The sequence below is a fragment of the Amblyomma americanum genome, chromosome 5 (assembly GCF_052857255.1).
Source record: "Amblyomma americanum isolate KBUSLIRL-KWMA chromosome 5, ASM5285725v1, whole genome shotgun sequence".
In the NCBI taxonomy this organism is placed as follows: domain Eukaryota; kingdom Metazoa; phylum Arthropoda; class Arachnida; order Ixodida; family Ixodidae; genus Amblyomma; species Amblyomma americanum.
In genome coordinates, this window is record NC_135501.1 from 127,323,446 (window position 1) to 127,350,140 (window position 26,695).

At 45.0% G+C, this 26,695-nt stretch overlaps 1 protein-coding gene across 1 annotated transcript in view; it reads right to left on the reverse strand.

The window, feature by feature from the left end:
* Window positions 1-24,926, reverse strand: part of LOC144132672 (Na(+)/dicarboxylate cotransporter 3-like) — a 43,042-nt gene extending 18,116 nt beyond the window's left edge. The window contains exons 1-5 of the mRNA XM_077665261.1: window positions 24,724-24,926; window positions 10,618-10,767; window positions 9,097-9,212; window positions 4,569-4,735; window positions 914-986 (exon numbers count right to left, since the gene is read on the reverse strand). Coding sequence (XP_077521387.1) covers window positions 914-986; window positions 4,569-4,735; window positions 9,097-9,212; window positions 10,618-10,767; window positions 24,724-24,834 — 617 coding nt within the window. The 5' untranslated portion in view covers window positions 24,835-24,926. The remainder of the gene's footprint in view (window positions 1-913; window positions 987-4,568; window positions 4,736-9,096; window positions 9,213-10,617; window positions 10,768-24,723) is intronic.
* Window positions 24,927-26,695: the final 1,769 nt, after the last annotated feature.

Genomic DNA, 26,695 nt, shown 5'->3' on the forward strand with positions numbered 1-26,695 from the left:
CGATTTCAATTTTTCAGTGTTATATTTAACCACATTGTAAACGCACTGCACATGCAAGCTTCCTGCTATGAAGCAAGACAGCTTTAACAACATCGTAATACCACTCGCTTCCATGTTCCCGGTTACTGAGGTGACCATGGAACAGGACTAGCCTTTCAGTGAGCCGATGCTATAGCCCGTCAGCCAAGCCCTAACGAAGAAAGCGCTACACCAGACCCATGTGCCACCACCAAGGCTGTTGATATTCTCTTATGTCTCAAATCAGTTATTCGTTCAGCCTGTGTTATCTTTCCGTGTCCAGCGTTGAATATATACCTGTTGTGAGACAATCGGATCATAAAAATGCAATACAACCTGTCATTGCTCATGAGCAAATGGTCCGCAAGTCCGCAAGCACGCAAAAAAGCTTCCTTGAATAAGCTCCTCCAGTTTTTCTTTTTGTGATGAAACCAGAATTATTGAGTAACAATCAAATCACTTCATTCAATCACTAAAATCACTTCAATCAAACTATTTGCATTAACGCTTCCGAGAACTGCGTAATTATGTGCTTAATAAAACGTAATGTGTTTTGTTGTATTCGCCGATGGATGTAGAAATGACTGTCGTGGTTGTTGTTTGGAGACAAAACTCAGTGCACTAAAAGAAAGCGGAAGCTCTTTCGTGAAATCTAGAAGAATGCGGTGAGGGGCTAGTTGGTACGACATTATGGGCATAATGAATAACTGCGCAAGAAAGACTGGACAAGTGTCTTGTGTGGTTCTGCTCTTTTGTCCCACCCTTTTTGCGCAGTTATTCATTGTTCTCATAAATCTTTTCTTGAGCCAATGAGCGTAACGTAGTTCGCTCTCTGCACTGCTGCTATATGAGAACAATAACAAAATAATTAAAGTAATTAAACACTATTACGCACCCTTCGTTATGCGTGGCGTCCTTTGTGTGTCCATTGGCAGCAGAAGCAATCTTCTGGGCGCGTTCTCTCAAAGCTTCAGTCAAGGAAAGGAGAAAAAAGGTACTAGTAAACTCATGCTTTGGCAGTGGCTGTACAGAAAGTGCTCATTAAAGAAAGTCATAACCTCCTACGTCCCATCCGTTAATTGTGAATCCTAATCTAGTGCTCACACCAGGAATCCATCACTTCGTGCTTCTTATCCATTAATTGTGAATGCTAATATAGTGCTCGCACCAGGAATCCATAACATCTTACATCATATCCGTTAATTCTGAATGCTGATCAAGTGCGCACACCAGGAATTCGTAATCTCCTGCATCATATCCGTTAATTGTGAATGCTGATCTAGTGCTCGCACCAGGAATCCATAACATTCTAGATTATATTCGTTAGTTATCAATGCTGACCTAGTGCTCGCACCAAGAATTCACAACCTTTTACTTCATATCTGTTAATTATGAATGCTGATCTAGTGCTCGCACCAGAAATTCGTAGTATCTTACATCATATCCGTTAATTGTAAATACTAATCTAGTGTTCGCATCAGGAATTCATTATATCCTACAACATATCCGTTAATAGTTAATGCTAATCTGGTGCTCGCACCAGGAATCCATAAAACCCTACATTATATTCGTTTTTTATGAATGCTGATCTAGTGCCCGCACCAGAAATTCATAGTATCCTACGTAATATCCGTTAATTGTGAATACTAATCTAGTGCTCGCACCAGGAATCCATGAAATCTTACATCAGTTAATTTTGAATGCTGATCTAGTGCTCACACCAGGAATTCATGACCGCTGAGGTCATACCCGTTAATTGTGAGTGCTAGTCTAAAGCTCGCACCAAGAATTCATAACATCCTACATCATATCTATTAAATCTGAATGCTTATCTAGTGCTCATTAAAGAAAGTCATAACCTCCTACGTCCCATCCGTTAATTGTGAATCCTAATCTAGTGCTCACACCAGGAATCCATCACTTCGTGCTTCATATCCATTAATTGTGAATGCTAATATAGTGCTCGCACCAGGAATCCATAACATCTTACATCATATCCGTTAATTCTGAATGCTGATCAAGTGCGCACACCAGGAATTCGTAATCTCCTGCATCATATCCGTTAATTGTGAATGCTGATCTAGTGCTCGCACCAGGAATCCATAACATCATAGATTATATTCGTTAATTATCAATGCTGACCTAGTGCTCGCACCAAGAATTCACAACCTTTTACTTCATATCTGTTAATTATGAATGCTGATCTAGTGCTCGCACCAGAAATTCGTAGTATCTTACATCATATCCGTTAATTGTAAATACTAATCTAGTGTTCGCATCAGGAATTCATTATATCCTACAACATATCCGTTAATTGTTAATGCTAATCTGGTGCTCGCACCAGGAATCCATAAAACCCTACATTATATTCGTTTTTTATGAATGCTGATCTAGTGCCCGCACCAGAAATTCATAGTATCCTACGTAATATCCGTTAATTGTGAATACTAATCTAGTGCTCGCACCAGGAATCCATGAAATCTTACATCAGTTAATTTTGAATGCTGATCTAGTGCTCACACCAGGAATTCATGACCGCCTAGGTCATACCCGTTAATTGTGAGTGCTTGTCTAGTGCTCGACCAAGAATTCATAACATCCTACATCATATCTATTAAATCTGAATGCTTATCTAGTGCTCATTAAAGAAAGTCATAACCTCCTACATCCCATCCGTTAATTGTGAATCCTAATCTAGTGCTCGCACCAGGAATCCATCACATCCTGCATCATATCCATTAATAGTCAATGCTAATCTGGTGCCTGCACTAGGAACCCAAAACATCTCACATCATATCATCATATCCGTTAATTCTGAATGCTAATGAAGTGCTCACACCAAGAATTCGTAACCTCCTACATCATATCTGTTAATTGAGACTGCTGTTCTAGTGCTCGCTCCAGGAATATATAGCATTCTTAGTCATATCCGTCAATTTTGAATGCTGATCTAGTGCTTTCATCGGGAATACACAACATCCTACCTCAAGCGTCACTTGCAGCGTGATGAGTACGCAGAGGTAACAAATACGTAATTTTTAACTTTTTAGTCTTTTTTTTTATTCAACACCATGGAGCAAGCACTTGCAATGGCGGCTTTAACAAACGTATTGCCGCCCGCAAACGTAACGAGAATGCTCGATCACCGCAGGGATGGCCGCGGCTACAGAGTCCGTTATCGGCGGGTGACATTAGGAGGTGGCCAGTTCTTTCTCACTGGCATTCCGCCCGTAGCGGTGCAGACTGGGCAATAATTTTAAAGTGCCCACTCCAATTTATGTGGCTGTTGGTCACGGAGCATGCACGCTCGTGACAGCGCATTGTCGACGAAATCAAAAGCCGCGTTGGAAGAATCGGCTTTAATTTTTTAGCGCGACAGAGTTAAAGGCGCCGTTCACCAGAAAATCCGATGTCGGCGTTGTGAGCGAAAACTCACGAGCATAGCTCAGGCATGGGGTGCCCACACAGCAACCTAAGTGGCAGGCGGGCAACCTAGGTCAGGTAGCCTTACGGCTTCATCACGTCCTGCCCACCGGATAACGGATAGTGAGAAAACTGCCCACCGTGGCATTTATATTAAGGGTTGGTCGCTCGGGAAGAGCAACATGGGTCGCACAAGGTCTACCGCTGGGAGCACCTGCCATCGAAGGGCAGTGACGCATCGCTTAACCGCTGCACCACCGCGCCAGGAGGGGTATGAGGACTCTCGCTGATCTATGCATGGTAAGTAGAGGATGACATTCTTCATATATGAAAACTAACCCACTACGGTAGCGCGTCATACCTTTAAGGCGGAGCTTAAGTGTCGCCTACAATTTTTTATTCTTCCCGCAGCTGTACATTCTTCTGGAGGCGGAAGATGACGCCACCGTCGATGCAGCCATCAACTATTCCGTGCATGCCTGCATTGCCTTTATTCACGACTGAAACTGATTCTCGTTGTTTTATTGCACATTTTCTTTGCCGGTATCTTAAACTCTCAAGTTTTCTTTGAAGTTGCGTCTCGAAAGCACTGTTTAATAGCATCAAATGAACTTTTGAGTTCGCAATCACAATCAGAATTTTTTATCTGTCATTCAGTTTATGAGCGCAGATTGATATGCAGAAGGAGGTCCCATAGTCGATGACTGAAAAGGCGCCCTCCTTTTTCTCGGAGCAGCCAGCTTGCATTGAGGAAGGCAAAACAATGACATTTTGGAAGATTGCGTTTGGCTGCGTGTTAAGGTGAGCGCTTTCGATAAAGTATCTACACGTTTTAACTTTGCCTATCGATCGATGATTAGAAAGCCTGTAGCAGGCTATACGGAAGGCTAGGTGTATGAAAACCCGTCACTCAGGATAACTCAATGTGATAGCTGCTTGGTTTGATGACTGGGCAAGATCAGATAAGATTTAATGGCCCCTTATATCCACAATTATTATGATGGCTCAAACTGGCATCGGTACTATGAGTAAGAATTTAGAAATCGAATGCGTTGCAAAAAGCATCACTGCAGTCTGCAATATTAAGGGTGACGTGAAAGTAGAAGTAGGAATGGACCCAGTGATACCGATTATTCCTTCGACGTCGATGTTGCCCCCAGAGAGGGTCCTACGCCTCTCCTGCAGTAGCTCATTCGCGAGCGAATCGACGACGGGCATCATCATGGCGGTGATGGCCACATTGTTGATCCAGATGGACAGGAACATGGAGATGAACATCAAACCGAACACCACTCTGCGTCATATGAAACCAAAGAAAAAAGGATTGCCAGGGTACTTTGTCTATAATTTTTACATAAGCGCACCACAAGGCGAGCACAAGTGGGACACACGGCACAACACGCTATTGGCAAAGAATGTTTTAACTGAAAGACACACGCTATGTTCACTAGGCTCTTCTTTTTATTGTAAAACTCGATTTTGCCCGATTCTTGCACTGCGAACATGTTCTTTAGAGACTCAATTATTCACTATTTCTTCCCGAAATCTACAAAAATGGATCTTTTAGACGATTTTCGTTTTCCAATTCACAACGCTTATGACACCGCAGGTTATTTGTGGGGCAATTAGTGCCTATTGTAGAGGGCTGTCTTCCATGGAATGGGCATCCGAAACGTCCATTTAAGCGTCGTGTTCATGACACGAATGAATTTGAGGATAAATCTGAAAAGGGCCTTTGAGGACGGAGAAGCAAAAAAATTACAGCCGATTTTCATAGTTAATCAAATGCGAAGTAGGTGCCTTAGCACTGCTTACCCCTGCTATACGTACTTTTCTGTGCATTTTTACACTTTGTTATGCTTTGATATTAAAAGTTCTTATGCACCCGATGCGGTAAGCAGCGTGCTGCCGATGTCTAGGGAGCACCTCGCGTACACCTCCGCTGTCCGTAAAGGTTGAGGGGTGAATGACCGGAGGGGCGAGAGGCCGAAGTTGAGGGCGCGCTTGTACAACGCTCCCCGAAACTGCGATCCGCGTCTCTCCCTTGTTGCATGCAGCCGAGCGACAGCACCATCCCCTCATTGCACCCCGTAATGCGTGCGTCGCCGCCTTCTCTTTCGCCCTTCAATTTCAGGGAGGGAGAGAGAGGGCCCTCGGATAAACATCGTCTAAGCCCGTGATTGCGGTTAGAAGTGCCACGCATTAAAACATGGCTACCGAGCAGCCGTCTTTTAGAAGTCACTGTGTTAAGTGCTAGCCACGGTAACGACAGCCTGATACAAGGACCTTGCGCAATTAAAATGATCACTGTGGTATTGATTGTCTTCGCTGTGCACAAATAAAGGCAAGCCGGTCTTGCTCAGATGCGGGAGTTCTCTATAGTAAACTGGCAAAGTTCGCGACGAAATATTGGTATTAGATAAAGAAAAAAAATCGTTTTAAATAATCTTTGAGTGAACCCGTGATTTCCTGCTGCCTAATAAATAATGAGCAAAAATACGGCAATTTATATCTTGCATAAAAATGAACTTTTCTATTACAATGTTCTGTGCTAAAAAAAAACAATGACCAGGAAATACCCGAACTGCGGGGATTTTTTTCCAAATAACTCGGTTTGAACTCGAATTTGAGTTCTAAAATTCCGCCCAATTACTGCCCCTAAATTTCCGGGAAAAAATAAAACCATAAAACGAAGAACCCTAGCTATACAGGGTGTTTCATCCAAGTCTGTCATCAATATTTCAAAATAGACTTTTCGAATTAAAAGAGCGGTTTTTGTTTCGGTATATCATTGTGAGAGGGAAACGCTTGAACCGCTGTCAATAGTAAACTTCTTAAACTCTTATTGTTAGGTTCCTTATTTATTCAGAGGCTTGTAAGTCACTGTAAGGAATATCCATTTCATTTTTTATCATTTCTAAAATCCGAATCCCGTCGCCGCTGCAGCGCAAGGAATGGGGCCACACACGCGCGAGAGAGACATCGCGCTGGCCGGGAAGAGCACTGGGCACGCCTACGACTAAAGCCCCAACTCAATGGATCCATCATAAGCGTATCGGCAGAGCGCCTACGCGCACGGGCGTACGTTGGATCCTGTCTGCGCATGTGCAAAGCGCGACGCGCGCGCAGGCGCGAGCAGGGTGCAGATATCTGTACATGTCAGATATCCGCGCGTCGGAAGCGGGGTCTGGTTTACAGCAATAGGACCACGGGGCTCTCGGGGACTGTTTTGTTCATGGCTTGAGGCTCTTTCAGGATCCTGTAACTTTTCTGCGCGGTTTGTGTTGTCCTTTCAGCGCCCCCCACGTTTAAGTTGTCCTTTCAGCGCCCCCCACATCCCCTTTCTACACGCTTTAAATTCCTTCGGTCGGCCCGAGAGACGGAACGAGCCAGCGCCCTGATCTGTATAGTTATGGTCATGCAGTTTTAGCAGACTTTTATGCGAAGCATAATAGGGACACTACTTAGCTCAACCATAGCCCAGCCTGGCGCGGCCGCGACCACCAAGGCTAACTCCCGCTCCTCCCGCTAGGGGCGCTGCAGCCGAGCACGTGGTCTGACGTCACGCCAGCTGTGGAGAAACGGGGCTCAACTCGCGCGGTCGCCGCGCGACCGCGACCACCAAGGCTAACTCCCGCTCCTCCAGGAGATTGCTAAACAACGAAGAGACTAGCCTGACTTACGGGCAGGCGATACCGAATCCCTTTCACAAATCTATTATGCTTCGCATCCTAGGCTTAACCTTAGCTAAGCCAGGCAATTTTTTTCTATAGACAGTCTATAGCATTCGAATAGAAAACAGGAGATATCTGTTGGAAAGCAATTGAGAGTACAGAAAGTCTGTAGTCCGTTTTCATAAAGGTTTGGCCTCGTACCGTTGCGCTGGTTCACTAAGAAATATTCCTGACCAACTCGACTATCAGTTCGTTAGAGAGCACATTACAGGCGAGCCGATGTGTGGCGCGTGCTGGTCACACATCGGCGTGCGCCGAAAGAAATTGGTTGGGTTTCAAAGAGCACTTCTTGCATTGCTGTTAGCGGTGGAGAACAGCACTAACGGTAACAACGCAGGTAGTTAGCCTATTTGGTGCTGATACATAATTAAAAAGCACGCTGCTTCAAGAACATAAGGGACGGACACGACTAAATGAACAATTAGGGAGCACAGACATGCTTGCCAGCAGGTAAGCTCACCATCTAGGCCACTGAGTCACTTGTTACTCAGGTTGCACACCTGTGTTTAGCGTCACGCACGTGATAGCACGCATTGAGGACAAAGGGGAATGTGAGATAATGAAATCGTTCGCCATGGTTCAGGAAAACACATGTTCCAGTGCACCATCACACAGTTTGAAAGAGACTGAATGCTTGAAGCAGAATACTTATTTTCTGCGTTTCGACTTGCAAGCGCATGCAATTCATCCACATGCTTTGATGTTCATGCTTTTTGGATGTTGCCGCTCTCTGTTTCCTTTTTTTCTCTTTTGCTCCCCTCCCCACGTGTAGGGCAGCCTACTGGCCATCTCCTGGTTAACCTCCCGGCATTTTCGTCCTTCTGTTTCTCTCTCTCTCTCTCTTATAATTGGTTTTTGGGGAAGGAAATGGCGCAGTATCTGTCTCGTATATCGTTGGACACCTGAACTGCGCCGCAAGGGAAGGGATAAAGGAGGGAGTGAAAGAAGAAAGGACAAAAGAGTTGCCGTAGTGGAGGGCTCCGGAATAATTTCGACCACCTGGGGATCTTCCTTTCTTCTTTCACTCCCTCCTTTATCCCTTCCATTACGGCGCGGTTCAGGTGTCCAAATATATATGAGACCGATACTGCGCCATTTCCTTTCCCCCAAAACCAATTATTATTATTATTATTATTATTATTATTATTATTATTATTATTATTATTGTTATTATTATTATTATTATTATTATTGTTATTATTATTATCTTTAACGTGCACTGACATCGCACAGCACACGGGTGCCTTAGCATTTTTACTCCATAAAAAAACGCTGAGGCGCCCGTGTGCTGTGCGATGTCAGCGCACTTTAAATATCCCCAGATGGTCTCTCTCTCTTGGATGTTGTATTTACTCTCCTTACTTTTCGCCTCTTGTATACCTCCCTGCGATCATCATTGAAATAAAATTTTTGTTCGTGCTTCACCTTGTTTCATTTCGCTCGTCGCACCTTTGAGTGTGTATACTATTTTGCATCCTCCAAGAAGTGTATCTTTTCACCGTGAGGCAAGCGAAAACACACTACAATGGTTTGACTACTAAAAAAAATGAATGCACTTAGATATTTCTTAACTGCGGAAAGGCGAAAGCCAGTGGGCAGTTTGCTCACAGTCCAGTTGGCAGGTTGTGATCACGTGACAGGGTCATGTGACCTATGTGGCGATGTAACGGAGAGGCCGGACGGATGGTTGTGGAAGGCGATCCACATTAATTGGAGTCCCGATAGCCGCGGCTGGTGAGGCGGCGGAGCGGGCTGAGCGGGCAGAGCGAAAGCGAAGATTCGACTCGGCGGCACGGTGAAGTCACGTGATGCGTTGCAATTGCAGCGGTGCAGCAAGGACATTCAAGGTCAAACGTGTGGCGACGGCGAAATCGCTCCGATGAAAGCAGTAAAAGTTTTCACTTTTAAAAGTGTGACTGACCTTTTGATGCTGGTTCCTAAAAGACATAGTACCTTGAGGGCAATCCTTTGGTGCAGATGCGAGTGTTCAATGGCGATAGCCATTATTAATGTGCCCACAAACATCATGTTTGTGTCCTGAAATCGGAAGAAGTGAACAGTTATTTCAACAAACCATAGCGTGAGTAGTTTTTTTTTTTTCTGAGGAGGCATGCAATGTGAGCCATGCGATATAAATAAATAAGCGCTGAAGTTGACTGAGATCTGCGAGCACGAAAACGTTTTCAAAACATTACGTAATCAAAGTAAAATAGAAAGTGGCTTTGATGACTTCGGTTGGTCTTAACTAGGCAAATATAGAGTCAGTTGGGTACCCATGCAGTTCTTGAAAGACGAAAATAGAGCCCGCTTTCCCTCATCTCCTTTTCGTGTCGTTTATAACGCGGTTTATATTGTTGGAACTTTTGGTGCGTTTTCCTTTTAATCCTTTTAGTAGACGAATTTTCGTGATTTTTTTTTCTCGCAGAGTGCTTGATATTCTTAAACGCTGTCTTTACAAAAGAGTTCTTATATATGTATATTGGAAAGTCATCTGGCTCCGTTTCAAAGTTGGACTCAGGTCCAGGTATTTCGCCGCGAATTGCTCACTGCATTCCCTTCGTAGCTCGTTTACAGCTGGTCTTTCAAATTCATTGGCGCACAGTGCATAATGTGCATGTTTACAGCTACCTTTACGCTCTTGAGAGGGCCTTTCAGGAAAGAAAAAAATATTTTCGCCAGTGAATATCGCACTGCATATTTTAACCACATCCATTCTCCAGCACAATCTCTTCGTGTGGTATTAAGTCATTAACAACGAAGGGTGCGGAGCGGGCAACAATGATAACGGCATAACATGTAGCTCGACGTCAGTCTTTTGGTGGTCGTAATAGGCGCTGATTCAAAGGGATAACTGAACACACTTCCCTAATGCAATGTGTTTATCAATTAAACTGCGCAGAACGGAGGTGTAAAACTTCTAATACGGAGTAAAATGAAGCATCGTGAAGCTAGGTTGAGAAATTAGTGTACTGTGATAAGAAACGCGCTAATTTCACTTGAAGTTCTGGTTATTCATAATATGGCTAAAAGCAAAAGCTAGCGATGATGACACGGTTGAAATCCGGTGTGGTTTACAAGCGCTCTGCTTTTCTTATAGAAATTACATGCGTATGTTCTCGGCTGGCTGCGATTCGCTTTCTCGCAGGCTACACTGTCTTTCTCACCTTCATCACATGACCAGCCTTTAGCCTCATATAAAGACTGGAAACGGATGCAGCAGGGTGAGAATGATGTTCTTTTACTAATCAAGCAGAATTAACCCTCAACCCTAAATTAAAAAAAAATTATTTAGTTATGGCGGATGGGTGCACTAAAAGTTGTTTTTCCGACTCCAAAACTTATTCCTTGCTGCACTTACTATAGGTGTAACCTAAACATTTTGCAGGCCAAAGAATTGTAGATGCCATTCAGAGTAATTGTTACTGTGGAGCTGGACACGTACGTTCATGTAGAGCTGGCATGTTTTCTCGGTAGTGAGGACACCAAGAATGGGAAAGAGGACAATGGGAATGAGACACGTGGCTCCCAGTGGTATTGGTTCCACGATCCAGTAGAGGCACACCATGCTGACGACGTAGGCACAACGACCTTTCTGCAAAGAAAACGACAAAAGACAGGAGAGTAAGCAATTTTTACGGCATATATAAATGCGGCCACTCAGTTGAAACGAGAGAAGAGAATAGGTGATGCGAGGTAAAGCGTCTTCATTTCGCAGAAGGTTAAAATACCCTATCTAGTGGAATTTTTTGTTGTCGCAAATATTTGCTTAAAATAAGAAAAAGTTGGTTTTTGAAGAAACAAAACGGCACAGTAATTGTCTCATCTCTCGGTGGACACCTGAAGCGCGCCGTAAAAGATGGAATAAAGGAGAGAGTGAAAGAGGAAAGAGGTGCCATTGTGGAGGTCTCCAGAATATTTTTGACCACCTGATCACCTTTAACGTGCACTGACATTGCACAGCACACAGGAAAATGAAAATTGTTTTTTGGGGAAAGGAACTTAATTAAGAGTTACCTGTCAAACAGATTTCAGTACACAGCGGTAGGCAAAGCGCAGTCAGATATTGGTGTTATCGCATATGGGATACCACAAGGGTCTATACTTGGTCCATTATTGTTTCTGCTATATATCAATGATATTGTAAATATTCCACTAACCCCGCAAATTATCCTGTATGCTGATGACACTAACGCCTTTTTTCTGGTGCGAATATTGTAGATATTGAGAGGCAGGCGAATGTCTGGCTGTGTAACCTATCGGTATGGCTCGACGTAAATAAACTAGCCCTAAACACGAACAAAACAAAATATATTGTATTTCGACCAAAAAATAAATGTATGTCAGGCATTCTTCTGCGCTTCGGCAATGAACAGATCGAACGCGTTGCATCACATAAATTTCTAGGTGTAATCTTTCAGGAACACCTAAACTGGTCTGCACATGTCGCAAAAGTTCGTACAGATATCTCAAGAACGATTGGGCTCACCTATAAACTAAAGGATTTGCTACCACCATGGTTAAAAAAGCAATTGTATTATGCTCTAATACACTCCCGTCTGCACTACTGTCTTCTTGTATGGGGTACGACCACAAAAAAAAATTTAGAAAACCTACATGTACTACAAAAACATTTTCTGCGCCAAATAGAAAATGTCCCACGCTGAACTCATACAGCACCGTTATTCCAAAAACACCGAATCCTGACTATCACAAACATCCTATGTAAAAAACTAGCAGTAGCTATATACACTCAAATCAAACAGAATGCATCATCGTTCACAGAGAAATATCTTCATAAAGAACACATGTACAATCTCCGGCATACCATTTATAACAGAGACAGGATTCGTACAAACTACGGAACACAAAAGTTAACATATCAGATTCCTGACTTCTTGAATAAGCACGCCATGGTTATGAATATTATTACTGACAGTTCTTCAGCTCTAGCCTTTAACAGAAACATAACACATTTTTTTTAAGCACACAATTTTGACTATTTCCTTTTTCTTTTTTTTTCTGGGTTCCAAGTAGACACCAGATGGTTTTTGTTGTGAATGTTTTATTGTTCCCGCTTGTTTATTTTCTCTGCCTATTACTGCATGCGATTTATATTGGCTGTTTGTTTCCTCGCAGTATGACTTAGCCCTGCATGCTATGCTGTATTAATGTGTTCCTTTTATGCTGATCGAAACTTTGTTCAACGATGTGACTGTGCCTGCTGTTGAGTGATGTGTTTGGGAAGGGGGGAAGGGGGCCGACACTGAGTCAGGCATTAATTTGCCTTTATGTCTGCCTCCTAGGCACCTATTACTGCTGCCTGAATAAAATGACTTTCACTTTGTATCTGTCTCACGTATCGGCGGACACCTGAAACGTGCCGTTAGGGAAGGGATAAAGGAGGGCGTGAAAGAAGAGAGGAAGAAAGAGGTGCCGTAGTGGAGGGTTCCGGAATAATTTCGACCACGTGGGGATCTTTAACGTGCACTGATATCGCACAACACACGGGCGCCTTAGCGTTTTTCCTCCATAAAGACGCAGCCGCCGCCGTCTGGCTCGAACCCGGGAACTCCGGATCAGTAGCCGAGCGGCCTAACCACTGAGCCACCGCGCCTGTGTGCCGCTCACCTGCCGCACACACGCGCCTTTTGCGTCTCGCAGCCGTTTTGCCGTTTTGCGTTTTTTGCGTGTTTTGCGACACACATGCCGCGTTTCGACGGACGCGAAACGCAGAAGGCGCCTGTGTGCTGCGGGTGAGCAACACACAGGCGCGGTGGCTCAGTGGTTAGGGCGCTCGGCTACTGATCCGGAGTACCCGGGCTCGAGACCGACCGCGGCGGCCGAGTTTCGATAGAGGCGAAACGCTAAGCTGCCCGTCAGCTGTGTGATGTTAGTGCACGTTAAAGATCCGAGGAGGTGGTCGAGATTATTCCGGCGCCCTTCACTACGGCACCTCTTTTTCTGTCTTCTTTCGCTCCCACCTTCCTGCCTTCCCTTACGGCGCGGTTCGGGTGTCCTCCGAGATATGTGAGACAACTACTGCGCCATTTCCTTTTCTGAAAGCAAAATTTATTTATTTATTTCAAACTCTTTCCAGGCCCGAAGGCATTACAGAAAGTAGTGGTAATGGTACCTAACATAACCAGTGCCTATTATACAATATTATTTTACAAAGCGGCATAAAATACAGTGGCTTTGAAATTGTTAATTTCAGAAATGGCAGCGATGCAGGGAGGAGGGTCGTTCCAGTCTGCGCTAGTTTTGAGAATAAATGAATTATGACACACTTTTGTTCTGAAGAATGGAACAGCAGCTTTAAACATGTGGTCAGAACGGGAGGATATGTATGATGGGTGAGCAAAAAGATGATCCATTAATACAGGGTTGTGATGATACATTCTATGGAAAAGACAAAGTCGAAAACATTTACGGCGCGAAGAAAGGTCCGGCAGGGCAAGGGTGCATTTCATGGAAGTAATGCCGGCGTGACGGGAATAGTCAGATGAGACGAAACGTGCTGCGCGATTTTGAATGAATTCAACTGTGTTTATTAGTGTGATTTCACTGCGATCCCATACTGCGCTACTGCGCATGCATATTCTAGCTTTGGCCGCACTAATATTTTGTAGAGTGTTAGTTTTATCGGCAGAGACGCCGCAAAGAAATTTCGACGTAAGTACCCAAGAACCCGGTTATCGTTATTAGTGACGTGCTCGACGTGCATATGCCATGATAAATTATGTGAAATATGAACACTGGGAGCTGGGAGCTTCTGACGGAGTATCAGATAGCCGCGAATGAACGATAATGCAGCGATACTTGTGCGTGAGGTATAAAAACATTGAAAGGAAAGGCTTTGAAAGGAAGGACTTAATTCCCAGGGCAGTACTTGGGGCACTCAACACTTCCTCGAGGCGCCCTTCCATTTCCAGGTCTAGAGATCATTCAAGTCTGAGGTATCAGTGTTTCTTGACTCCAAAAACCGCCTCCGCCGTTAAAGGATTTCGACAAATGGCGTCTCCACTGATAAGAGTGAATGTCTTCACCTTGAACAGGACAGCCGAGCATGTGAATCGGCAGTGTTTATTGCCAGCATGTGGCTCAAGACAGTGGGAGCAGAATGACGAGCTATTTGCGTGAGGATTGGACGAAATTGTGTTCTGCGTGCTCTTTTGGTTTTTCCTTGTTGCTGCGTGTTGTTTGTTGTTTTCGTGAAATTTCGTACTAGGCGGAAACCCGGTATTAAAGGAAAAAAACAACAATGGGCGAATTGATGCGCTTTTCCGGACGTGAAAAACTAGCGCTAAATGCCGAGAAAAAAGAACGCGAACGACAAATTGCTTTCTACCCTCAGCCGTCATAGTATGTTGAGCGCTACTTGTTCACGTTAGGAAGGACCGCGATAAATGAGAGTTGCACTGTTGAAGTCCTGAAGGACTAGGTAATGTGTTTAGGTTTAGTTAAAAAAGGAGTATATGTTTTTGCCCTGCAAATCTGCGGGAGGAATTCAGTGAGAGTAGGACAAATAGCCAGCTGTTGCTGGTGAAAGCGCTGCGCCTACGCCACGGTTGAGCTCCGTGGGAGCGCGTGCTACGTTTCGGGAGGCTGTTACAGTTGCAATTGATTTGTGTCAATGGAGTAAGCAGCATCGAATTCGGTGGCCGGGCACATCACCCCCCCATGCACAATATCACCGTGTTTTGCTTCAACAGTTCGCTCTGTACCATACTTCTCAACGCGCAGTAAAACATCGCATGAGCCACTGATTGATACAATATATTCTTACATTTTTTTGGAGGCGCTGACGTAGTTTATCCCCACCCAGCTTTGCGGCTTGACGCCTTCCGTCTGCCTTCGTCGCCTGCTGAGGTTTCCTCGATCCAGCCGAATGGTTCCACGCCAAATCATTTTGATCGGATCAGAGCAGCCGCTCTCCCTCCTTGGTCCCACAGCCCCAACCGCTTGATGCGAAGACGAGGCCGAGACTCAACCCCAACGACAAGACCCGATGACCTCAAGACAAAGCATCGCCGCCATGACACCATGATGACACCAAAGAAGACGACATGCCCGTCAATTCCAACAGGAACATCTATTGACCTTGGCCTTCATCTGATGGCTACTCCTCGTCATCCGTCTCCGGGAAACAGAATTCATCAGGTCAGCTCATTAATTGCGGTTGCAAGCATGTTGTCCTCTAATCTCTATTTCTGACCATATCCACCATCACCTCGCTCAGATCTTAAGCTACTGATCGGGACGACCACCTGGTGGCCCCGTGTAATGTTATGAACCAGATGATGACATAGCCGGCATTAGTGTAGGACGGACCCTTCGCGCTAGACCCGCAGGCCATTGAATCAGTTTTCATCATATCATGTCACTCTATTCTTTAGCAGGCTACAGCTTAGTACTGCGTTGCATTATTTACACAGTTACTGCTTTGAGATGCAGCTACAAGAACTAACGAATAAATACATGCGACATGCGTTTGGTTGCCATGTATGCAGGTTTCCATGGATTGAAAGTTAGGAGAAAAATAAATTCTAAATGCGTGAAACATTCTCTGAGCATTAAAAATGCAGGTATCGATATGCGAAAAAAAATTACCGAAAATTACGAGACTCTCTAATGCGAAATTTTAAACCAGCTTGATTTTGCGATATATTGAGGCAGAAAATGTGGGCGACACTTACGCTAAAATGCGAAGCATTGCCACTTTGTCGCACAGGGCCTCTATACTATCGCACTCAACCAGCACTCCTCACTGATGTACAGCGGCGCGTTGCAATGTGCAGCGGCGCGTTGCGGCGCCCTCTCCCTTGTTTACTGCACCCTGCGAAAACGCGTTGCAACGTGCTTGTCTCACTGCATCAAGGAGGAAAACTGAAGCTACATAGGACGCGTCTTTAAGAGCAGTGCGTGCCTGTTCCCACAACAAAGGGCATGGACTCCACAAACGGCCGCTGTAGACGCCGATGTATGGGCTTATCGACGGTTCGACTGCCAAATCATGGCGGACTGAAGCTGCAGCAAGCAGTTTTGTGGTAGATATTTATCAAGCGCCACCGTTCCAAAGTCATGAAAGCTCTCGAAAGTTGTTTCTTTTCTCAAATATGCTAACGTACAATAAATAACAAATCATAGACATATCTCTCTATCTTGAAACACGTTCGCATCAAGAATGAAACGGAGACAGGAAGAAAACACACACGACAGGACGAATGCTCCATTGCACGACAGCACAGGGCAGTATTTGTCCTGTCGTGTGTGTTTTCTTCCTGTCCCCGCTTCATTCTTGATGCGAACGTGTTTCAAGACGGTTCGATACCAACTGTCCAAAACATCGGCGTTTTTGCACACTCTTTCTCTAATTCACCATTGTTGTCAAATTCTTGAACACATAATCTACAATAATATCTTGATTTCCTTGAAACAAACAACATCCTGAGGGAATTTCAGCGCGCGTTTCATCGTGACTTCAGCACCATTTCGAAGTTTGTCGAATTCATTAAGATGTTACCCATTCTCTCGATCTCGGTAGCCAGATTGACGCTATATCCGCAGACTCATCAAGAGCATTTGATACAGTTCCTCATACAACACTCTTACAAAAGCTTTACTCCATGTTGATTCAAAGGCAGCTCTCGAAGCCTTGCGATCTGCTTTTCGTCAAAGGTCTCATGAACTTCTGGTCGCAGATATCCGAGAGCTCCACCACACCGCCATCAATATAGGGCGCGGTATTGTGTATCAATGGTTGCCAGGACACAATGGTATCGCAGGCAACCACTGCGCGGACGAGGCCGCGTGAACTGCTCACCATGAGGGCGATTGTGTGTCCACCCCATCTCGAGAGCCGACGCAGAGGGTATGCTTAGACCACTCGCGCGGGACATCACGCTTGCCGCATGGAATTCAGGCCAATTTTCCAATTCACGTTTAAAATCCTTGGACCCAGATCTGAAGCTCCGGCTTCCATCCGGCCTACCACGACGTGAAGGAACTTTGCTGTGTTGCCTGTGGTTGGATGCAGCTTTCACCAAAAAATACCCTACTGGAAATTGTATATAGGTTTTTTATGGGTCAGCAAACAGGATTATGGCACATCTGGTTTGGCTTTATAGGATGGACGTCCCAAAGCGGCTCAGTCTATGAGGGAGGCCGTAGTGGAGGGCTCCGGATAATTTCGACCACGTGGCGTTCTTAGCAAGCACTAACAACGCACAGTACACGGACCTTTCATATTTTTCCTCCATCGAAGTGCTACCGTAGCGGGCGAGTTCGAACCCACAACTTGCATCCAGTGTGTGATGTAAGTGCACGGTAATTAACCACGGCTAATCAAAGTTATACGGAGCCCTCCACTAAGGAGTCTCTAAAAAGTCTGAATCGCTTTGGAAGCTTCATCCTATAATGTTAAACGAAATGTGCCATAATCATATTTGTCGGCCTATTCAAACCTGTACACATTTTTCAATATTGTACCCTTAATCGGTATGGCTGATAGCCCTGCATGTGCCATCTGCTGGTGTGATGAGACTATAGCCCACATTCTTTGTGAATGCCCTGCCTACAGCGCCAAAAGACTGTCTCTCTGCAGTGCGCTGGAGCGTCTAGATCTAAGCCCACTGACAGAAATGAAGATTCTCGACCACAAATGGTCGGGGCGATCGTGGGCAGTGAAGGCCTCCAAGGCACTGCGCCGCTTATTGAGAATTTCTGGCCTGCATGATAGGCTGTGATTTTGCCCAACGCTTGCTGACTCATTTCTGGCTACAATTTCGTGCTACTCTCTTTTGTCCTTTATCTTTATATCCCCTCACCCCTTTCCATCCGTGCAGGGTAGAAAACCGGCTATTCGTCTGGTTAACCTCCCTGCCTTTCCTCCTCCTCCTCTGTCCGTTGTTAAGTCAATTTCTTGTTTTCTTTCTCTCTGATCATAGCACGTGTGCTTCAACTAGATCCTTTATTCGGCACTTGGTGTGTCATCAGGTGCTCCACGAGAGTCTGTTTTAGGACCCCTTCTTCTCTTGCTCTATATGAATGACCTCAATTGAAGGATTAAACTTGGGCAAAGGAATTTGAAGAAAAAAGAGACGTGAGGACAGGACAGAGCGCTCTGTCCTGTCCTTACGTCTCTTTCTTCTTCATATCCCTTTGTGCAAGTTTGTAAGGGCCAGTGCGGGTGGCGCCATCAGGGGACACACAGGGACGGCTGACAACACTGGAGGGAGAGGGGATGCGTGGTTGGCTATGGAGGGCATGTGCGTGAGGAGTGCGCGGGCAGCGCGGGAGTGATCCGAGTGGCGTGGTCGAAGTGGGCTCAAGTGTGAGCTCGGTGCGCGTTGCATACGGTGCGCGAACTGCGGACGACTATTGGGGACTCCGGCACGAGGGACTCTGTGAGCGTGTGTAATAAATCATCCCTTGACAAGTTCAGTCCTTTAATTGCTGTTATGAACCAACTCGCCCAGACAAAAGGGCTTAATGAATGACCTGCTTTCTTACATATCTACAAAAATTCGCTTCTATGCTGACGATTGCGCGCTCTGCCATACCATCACTTCTACTCAGGACAGTAATCTTGTAAATGACTCTTTTAACAGCTTATGCAAGCGGTGCGACACGTGGCTAATGAAAATTAACTTCAATAAAACGCTCTTCGTGTCTTTTGGTAAATTGACCTCTCCTTCCCTATTTACATAATCGTTTTGATGGTTCGTCTTTAAATAGAGTATCGAAATATAAGTACTGCGGACTGCGCTCACATATAATACGTCTTGGTCGAAAAACACCAGCCCAACATGTAACAAAGCAGTTCGAAGAGTTCAGCGTGTATTGCGCGTTGCTCCACAGCATACAAATCATATTGCTTACGAAACACTAATCCGACCGCGTATTGAGTACGACTCCATAGTATACAATCTCTAGGAACCTTCCAATACCATGAAAATCGAATCTGTCCAGAAGAAATCAATTCGTTTTATCTGCCGACCTTTCGGCAAATATTTCTCGCCCACATATAACCTTCCCACTTTGCCGCTAACACCTCTTTCGACAAGCCAATACACCGAGTGCCTCAAGTACATATTCACTCTCATTAGTCCTCCAGAGCTAAATGTGCTTAGAGATTCTTAAGTAAAGTTCGCCTAAATCTTAAAGATGAAAAACCAACTGGCCCCCAAAGCAGAATTGCTTACACCCAAAAACATTGAGCGTGTATGTCAGTTTTTCTAAGCCTTTATCAACAAGGCGTCTCCGTAAACTAAATATTTCTTGTATTTACGCACGCATGAGCGCATATAAATACAAATTTTTCCCACGAGTCATCATAAGTTCAAACTCTTTGCCTAATGAAATCCGTTCACTTTGATTTCAACAGTCTCTAGATGCCATCGAAGGATAGAGATGTTTTTGCATGTGTATTTAGTATCATTTTTTCTGGACACTTTTGTATATATGAATTTATATGTGTACGAATAAATGTAAGTACGCGCGCGCTTTATATGTGTTATATATCCCCACTCTTGCAATAGCCCCTGACGAGGCTTCAGTATGTACAAATAAATAAATAAGGAGATAATTACCCACACTCCTGTGCAGCAAGCAAGAGCTCCACAGTCATTGTGAAAGGGATCAGATACCCACCGCGGTGGCTTAGTGGTTAGGGCGCTCGGCTACTGAGACGGAGTACTCGAGTTCGAACCTGGCCGCGGCGGCTGGGTTTCGAAGGAGGCGAAACGGAAAAGTTCGCCGTGTGCTGCTCGGTATCAGTGTGCGTTAAAGATCCCCAGGTGGTCGAAATTATTCCGGAGCCCTCCACTACTGCACCTCTTTCTCTCTGTCTTTCACTCCCACCTTCCTCCCTTATTTATGGGGTGGTTCGTGTGTCCACTGGGTTATGTGAGACAATTACTGCGCCATTTCCTTTCCTCAAGAACCGATTTTTAATTTTCGATTTTTCAAGCGAAAGCTTTACTGGCCGCGAACTTGCGATTTTGCCGCGGCGGTACTCCGAAGAGGCGCATGACGTCACAACGCGCCCCTAGCTGCGGACATTTTTCTCTCTCTCGCTCCCTAGTCACTATTGCGCATGCGCCATTAGTAGCACCGAGCCACAGGTGTTCCGCTGCTGCGCAGCGCCGCGCATTTCCTCAAAATCCAGCTTTCAAGTTTCAGTTTTCTCTTTCTTCTTTCCCTCCCTCCTTTATCCCTTCCTTTGTTGCGCGGTTCGGATGTCCACCGAGATATGTGAGACAGTTACTGTGACATTTCCTTTCCTCAAAAACCAAACAAAACAAGTGAGCCGATTGCGTTCATAGAGTTCATTGGCGTTGACAACTTTGCAAAGGCCGTTCATGTTCACGAAAGGAAAGGCGCACAACCGGCTCCGTGGGTCAGTGGAGACCTCAGTCTCGCTTTCGTGCACGTGGCGTTGGTGTCCAACTTCAAAAGCCTGCTTTGATTGCATTCCGCGCACTGGATAGGCAGCGCGCCATCTCTGCCATCCTGGGAGGTGGCATGCAGTTAATGGTTGGTCGCGAGCGATTGATCGTCAAATGAACGCTGCTGCCTATCTATTGCTGCAGTGCCGCATGTCAGCCACGACGCTGTCAGCGCTAATGCATTCAGGCCACATCTCTCTCTCACCACCGCCACATGTATCAAAGCACGAATGAGGCGTCTGTAGATCCAAGGAGCCATTTCACCCTTCCTTTCTTTAAAGCCATCGCCGTCTAGAACATTGCCAACGCCAACGCCAATGAACACGGTGAACGCCGACATCTTTCGCTTTATATATCCTCGATTAGCGGAGCTAATCCACATTAATTTTTTCTCCACAATATCGCGCCTGATGCAATTCCTCTTGGCATTAAAGCGCAGAAAGATATGAAAACAAATTTGATGTCTTTAATTCTCAGAAAACGTTGTTTTGTCAGAAGTTTCGCAGAAATCATCTGTATTCTGAGAGTGTCTTCTTCTTGTTCTACTCGGTTACCAGGCGAGTAACCATTTTTTTGTGGTCTTTAGAACTTGGGCTTTGCTTCAAGTCCTGTAATATATGCTCGACATTTGCACTTGACGGCAGTAAGCCGATTCTGCCGTTTGATTCCGTGCAGGTTAGAGTAGAATATATAGTTCACTTAACGTAATAAAACTCGGTTCAAATTCATTTGCATACCAGAAGGACCGCAGTTACTTTAGCGAGTCGATTAGGCTGAATGAAGCTGGCCACTCGCCAAAGCCTCTGGTCTCGGTGGCGGAAACCGTGAAGACGAATTCAAAAGTAAAAAAAAAGTCAAAGAAGAATCGATATGACTACACGGCAAAAAATCATATTAAAGAGTGGCTTCTGTGCAGTATGTGCATAAACTTGAATGAGTATGAAACGTAGAAGACACGAAAAGTGGTCCTCCTTCATTAGGACCAAAGATGTGGCGATAGCTTGCGAATATTCTAGCCAACAGAAAAAGACAATCCTTGCGTCATCCTACACCATCGGCATTTCGCAGAATTCTTTCAGGTCGTTGCTTATTTCACTCCACTGGAATGCGTGCCTGAATAGGTCACCCAAACTTTCCAAACCAGCTGATGTCCTGGGTCAGAATTACACAAAAATCACATTCTCAAAGCAGTCACACAACGGTCTTAAAAGCACCGCTCCTCTAAGTCGGCATGGACTGGCAGGAATTTCGGCCAATAGGAGCGGGGCTAATTGATTCGTTGGTGACAGGTTTGTTATTTGATCGTTTCGCATTTCGGCCCGAAGTGGAAAAATACAAAAAAATAAAGTCTCAATAATAACAAACGTAATCCTAGCATTGAGTCGACCGCATTCATATCCACTGATGGTAATTAAAATGGGAGGGCACTGAAATCACACACGCGAATAAACTAAGTGCCATACGCGACGTTATGGCGAGAGTGAAGATATTCCAGCAGTCTTATAGTGATACGTCTACTAGAGAGCTTCCTATTTGTTTCTCAGTCTAAGAACGTTTTTTTCTTCTCTTAAGTGCACAGTGAATTAGTCCGTAGTACTTTGGTATAACTTCTTATAGGCTAAGAATCTTTTGGCTGGCTGCTTTTCGTTCTCTTCTGAGCTTCGTGTATTACAATCTTTCCCCATAACTTGTCAACACGGCTTTTTTTTAAATTTGTTCGTGTACACTCCTTTGAAATTCTTCCCATTCGTTAGCCCGTTTTCTGCTGTGTTCTCTTCTGGCATATTACCGAAGCATTTGCCTTCTTTTCTCTTTGTACGCTTCACCCGTGGTCAAGTTATGCTTTAGCCGTGTGGTGTTTTTGTACTTTGAGGTGCTACTGCGGTATAACTATCGTTTCTTTTGTGTAGTGCTTTAACATCGTAGCAAACAGCATCAAGACTTTCTTTCTGCGTCGGCTACAGATGTACTTTTTTGGCTTCTGCTCATTTTAGAATTTTTTATTCAGCCAGTTGATAGCGCTTTTAATTGTTGTTTAGTACTTTTTTAGCTTCGGAAGGGACATGCTTTGCTGCTTTATACTACCAGTCCTGTGTTTGTTGGATATTTCTTTTTTCTCATCAGCTTATGGTTTCATGCGACCAATCCTTTCCCTCTCTTTTTAAAGCACCTGTATTACAAGCATTTCGACGCCCCAATCCGTCGTGTCTGAATCTTGTCTGGAGGTTTCGCTCGTGTTCGTTGTAACACATTTTATCTACAATGCGGAACAAACCCAAGCATCTTCCAGAAGGGTACTAACGAATCTAGGTATAGTAGACCAAGTGCCGCGGATGGGGCAGCTGATTTTCCAGAACGTGGCATAGCTATTCAATAAATAGCTTTCAAATTGGGAAAAAAAATATCTGCGGGATGTTAGGTTGATACGTTTCCTGATCACGTACGAAATAAAAGCATTTGGGGGCAACCGAGCTTCGAGTAGGTTTCGGAACCGCTGCTTCACTACACTTAAGCCGTTTACTAGCACGTATTTTACTACACTATTTGGGAAGTTCACTGCGATACATTGTTAGCGCGAATTTTATTTCAGCCTAAAGCGAAACTGCCTCAAGTAATTGTTTGCGCAGGAGCCGCATTCCATTGCCTGACCCTATTGCCCTAAGATCAGGAAAGGCAATTTACAGTGGTCAGTATAAGGGTGGAGTCCCAACTACCCTCCTGCGCGCAGAGAGCGTCCCATTCTTGTACAGAGCATTCAGGTAGTGCAAAGCTCTACGATGAGAGCAGCATATGAACAGAAGAGCCACCATTTCCACACATACCGGGAGCCCTCTATAGAGGCTGTAGCAGCGGTGCACGGTCAATATTAACAAGGAGTAATATTTATGCGCTAGAGCTACAGTTATGCCAAGGAGTCAGAAATATGCCACTCCTTATTTTTCTTTCCATCTCAGTTTGCAGTTTAGGCAGCATGCCTCCGCTGGAATGACTGGCACTATAAACAAGGAAATACATGAACGGCGCCCCGTGGCTTGTTCGTGCTGGGGGAAACACTTCTCAAAACGCCGAGCTCGAGGAACGTTTTCGTAGATTAGCGCTGCTTCAGTTTTTTCTTCAAACAATTGCTGCCGAGCAATTCACTTGTGTGAAACAAGCGCAAGTTTCGACTTTCTGCTCTGGTATCGTTAACCGTTTATCATAATCCCATTGAGATATTTCTCCTCATTCTTAATGTTTAGGTGTGAAAGACTAAACCTTGTTTTGATTGCTAGAGCTGATAGGAAAATGCAGCGTGCATTAAGAACGAGTGAAACTAGTGCATAAATAGGCGTTTATCCAGTTCCATTTCAGCTGGCATGGTTTGTCTTAGCCGTAGCTGAAATTCAAAAAGGTTAGGCTTTCAGCATCTATATCAATGCCTCTAGCCAAAAAAAACAAACAAAACCTTGAGCTCCCCATGAAGCGCCTCATATTGTTCCCCGCATTAAAATATTGCGTACCACATTTTCCATTTTTCATTATACTTTGTCTTTCGCGTGAGGCACATACACAAGAAACCTACACGAACATACATATCTCTAAATATCAACAGATGTCCATACGAAATAAACTGGCAGCATGTACGAAAACCCCAATTGAAGACTGCATATGCCACCATGCAAAAATAAATAAAAATTATACGGTCTTTCTTTTCATTTATCGATTCTGCCTGCAATCTTTTATTTCCGCTGCCCCAGCTCACGTGCTTCAGTATCGATGGCATATGCCGGGCTAGCAAAAACCTTTTCCATTTCCTTCCTTCCTTTTCATTATTATTTTAAATAAACCCGCTCACTACTTATATGGTGAGTACATGGAAAAAGTCTGGAGAAGAATATATGCGAAGCGTACGGATTTTCGCCTAGTCTTCAATATTGGCTTCGTATTCACTCTACTACACACGCGCGGCTCTTATGGAACATTTGGGTAAGGCGCAACAAAAATTGACCCAATATCCGTTAAATCGTTTCGTGTGCGTGTGTTCGAGTACAATTTGTGCACACCCATGACACTAGATAACTCATTCCTCTCACCTGAAGCTGCATGCTAGCTTCACTCACCTGAACATCTTCGAAGAACAGCAACGGCAGTAGCATGAACGGAATCGTGACCATGAGAATTTTCCGCCAGTATCCAAGCATATGAAGCACCACCTTCTTTCCAGTAACCATGGTTGCACCACCAGTCCGGAGGGATATTCAGCGGGCACGTGCGGATGCACCGAACCCGACTGACTGGCCTTGTGAGCCGCTCCGTAGGTAGAGCGGACTCCCAATGCCGGCCGGCGGTGCACGGCTGCGTTTGCGTGCTGGTGACGCCCCTCGAAGACGGAAGCCTGTATTATGCTATGCACGAGTTGTGGGCGGCGTGCCAGCAGCCACCACCTTTTCGCAGAGCTGGAATCGAGTGTTCGCGCTTGTTTTTTAATGTAGCTTTTATCGGTCTGCTTCAGTGTGCGAGGAATGGTGCGACTCGTGAACGCTGTTGGCGCTTCTTACAGTCCGTTCCGCGAAATGAGATTTGACTATTGGGAAAAGGACGGTGACTATTCGTTTATGCAGACTGCATTTAAGAATATTGTTTCGGCACAACAAGACTGCGTCTTTGACTGAAAACTTCGTAGCAATCAGCGGCATAAAAGTGTAAAAATGAGCATCGAGGGGTCCTAGTAAAACCGGAAGTTGCAAGGCGTCCGGATGGTACCCACGCACAAAACACGCAGTAAAGCGATTGCAGGCTGATGTCTCTTCTTTTCTAAGGAGATGCTAAAACACAACAATAACTTGTGGTGATCAGTTTTTATCGGCTTTTTTTTGTTTTCCAAGGGCTTCAGGCTCCCATGGAACGTTTTGTTTTCACAACGTCAGGCCATTTTCAGGAATACATTTGCGAGTTTCGAGCAAAGCATTTGAGTTCAAGTTGTATGTACTAGATTGTTGTTAAAAAAGATTTATGAACCGAATTGAGTATGAATACTTTATTCTGGAGAAAGAATTCGGTGCTAACAGACAGATGTATGAAGTGCACACTTGGCCACACGTACGCGTCAGCTGTCTGTCGGCGAAACCGAAGCGCCTCATTGGTGTCGCGGCGAGAACCAGCGGGAGAATGAACTGCTAGCGCTCGAAGTGGAAGGATTGCGCAACCACGCTGTCTCAATGTATCAATAACGCGATACAACCGGCAATCCTTACAGAATCAGACTTATGCTTTCAAGGAAGATTAAGAGAGAAAGAGGGTTTTTACGTAAAGGGAAAATTGTTCGGTGTGTTGCGAGTGGAATTCCGACCTACATCTGGGCGCGGAGTCAGGAACTTATTTAATTGGTGCATTAGAACATTTGGCCATTTGCGCGACGCTGCCGAAGGTGCGTATGACCGACCATTGTGCACATTAGCTGCGTTCGTACGGGCGTGGGGAAAGTTGTGCTGCCGCAGGTCAGTGCGGCTGGAAAATCTGAGAGCCAGCGTGCATCTTAATAACTCACAATACCACGCGAGTTGTACACTGGAACAATGATTCGCTTTGCTGCTCGCCAACAGTATCACTATACGAGCAGTGGCGATGGCGAGAAGGAGGCAGATAAGCCTTAAGACAGAAGAAGGAAAAACAGGTTAAGGCCTCCACGAAAGCCTGGCCGGAATTGATTCAGAGTGCGGCTGGCACCATTCATGAACGACGAGTCCCATCTGCAGAGATCTTCAGAGGAGTTCTACAGGAATCGCTTCAGATCATACTACGTATCGCGTAGAGGTTTGTCGTCTTTTTTTGTTCACATTAATAGTCCCCATCCTTATATGCGTCTCCTAGAGAATAGTGCATAAAGTTGCGATTGCCAAGGGGCTCTCCTTCTGGTTAAGATCTCAGCTGTCAGAGAGCTGAGTGCTGTCGCAAGAACTACTCTACACTAAGCCAAATAAGGCTTTAGGCTCGACCTGAGCCAACACCCCAAATGCTTGCGCCTGCCGCCGTCTTCGTGAAATTCTGTCTACACCTAGAAAGCGATGGTGACCATTATAGTGGTGCTCTTCA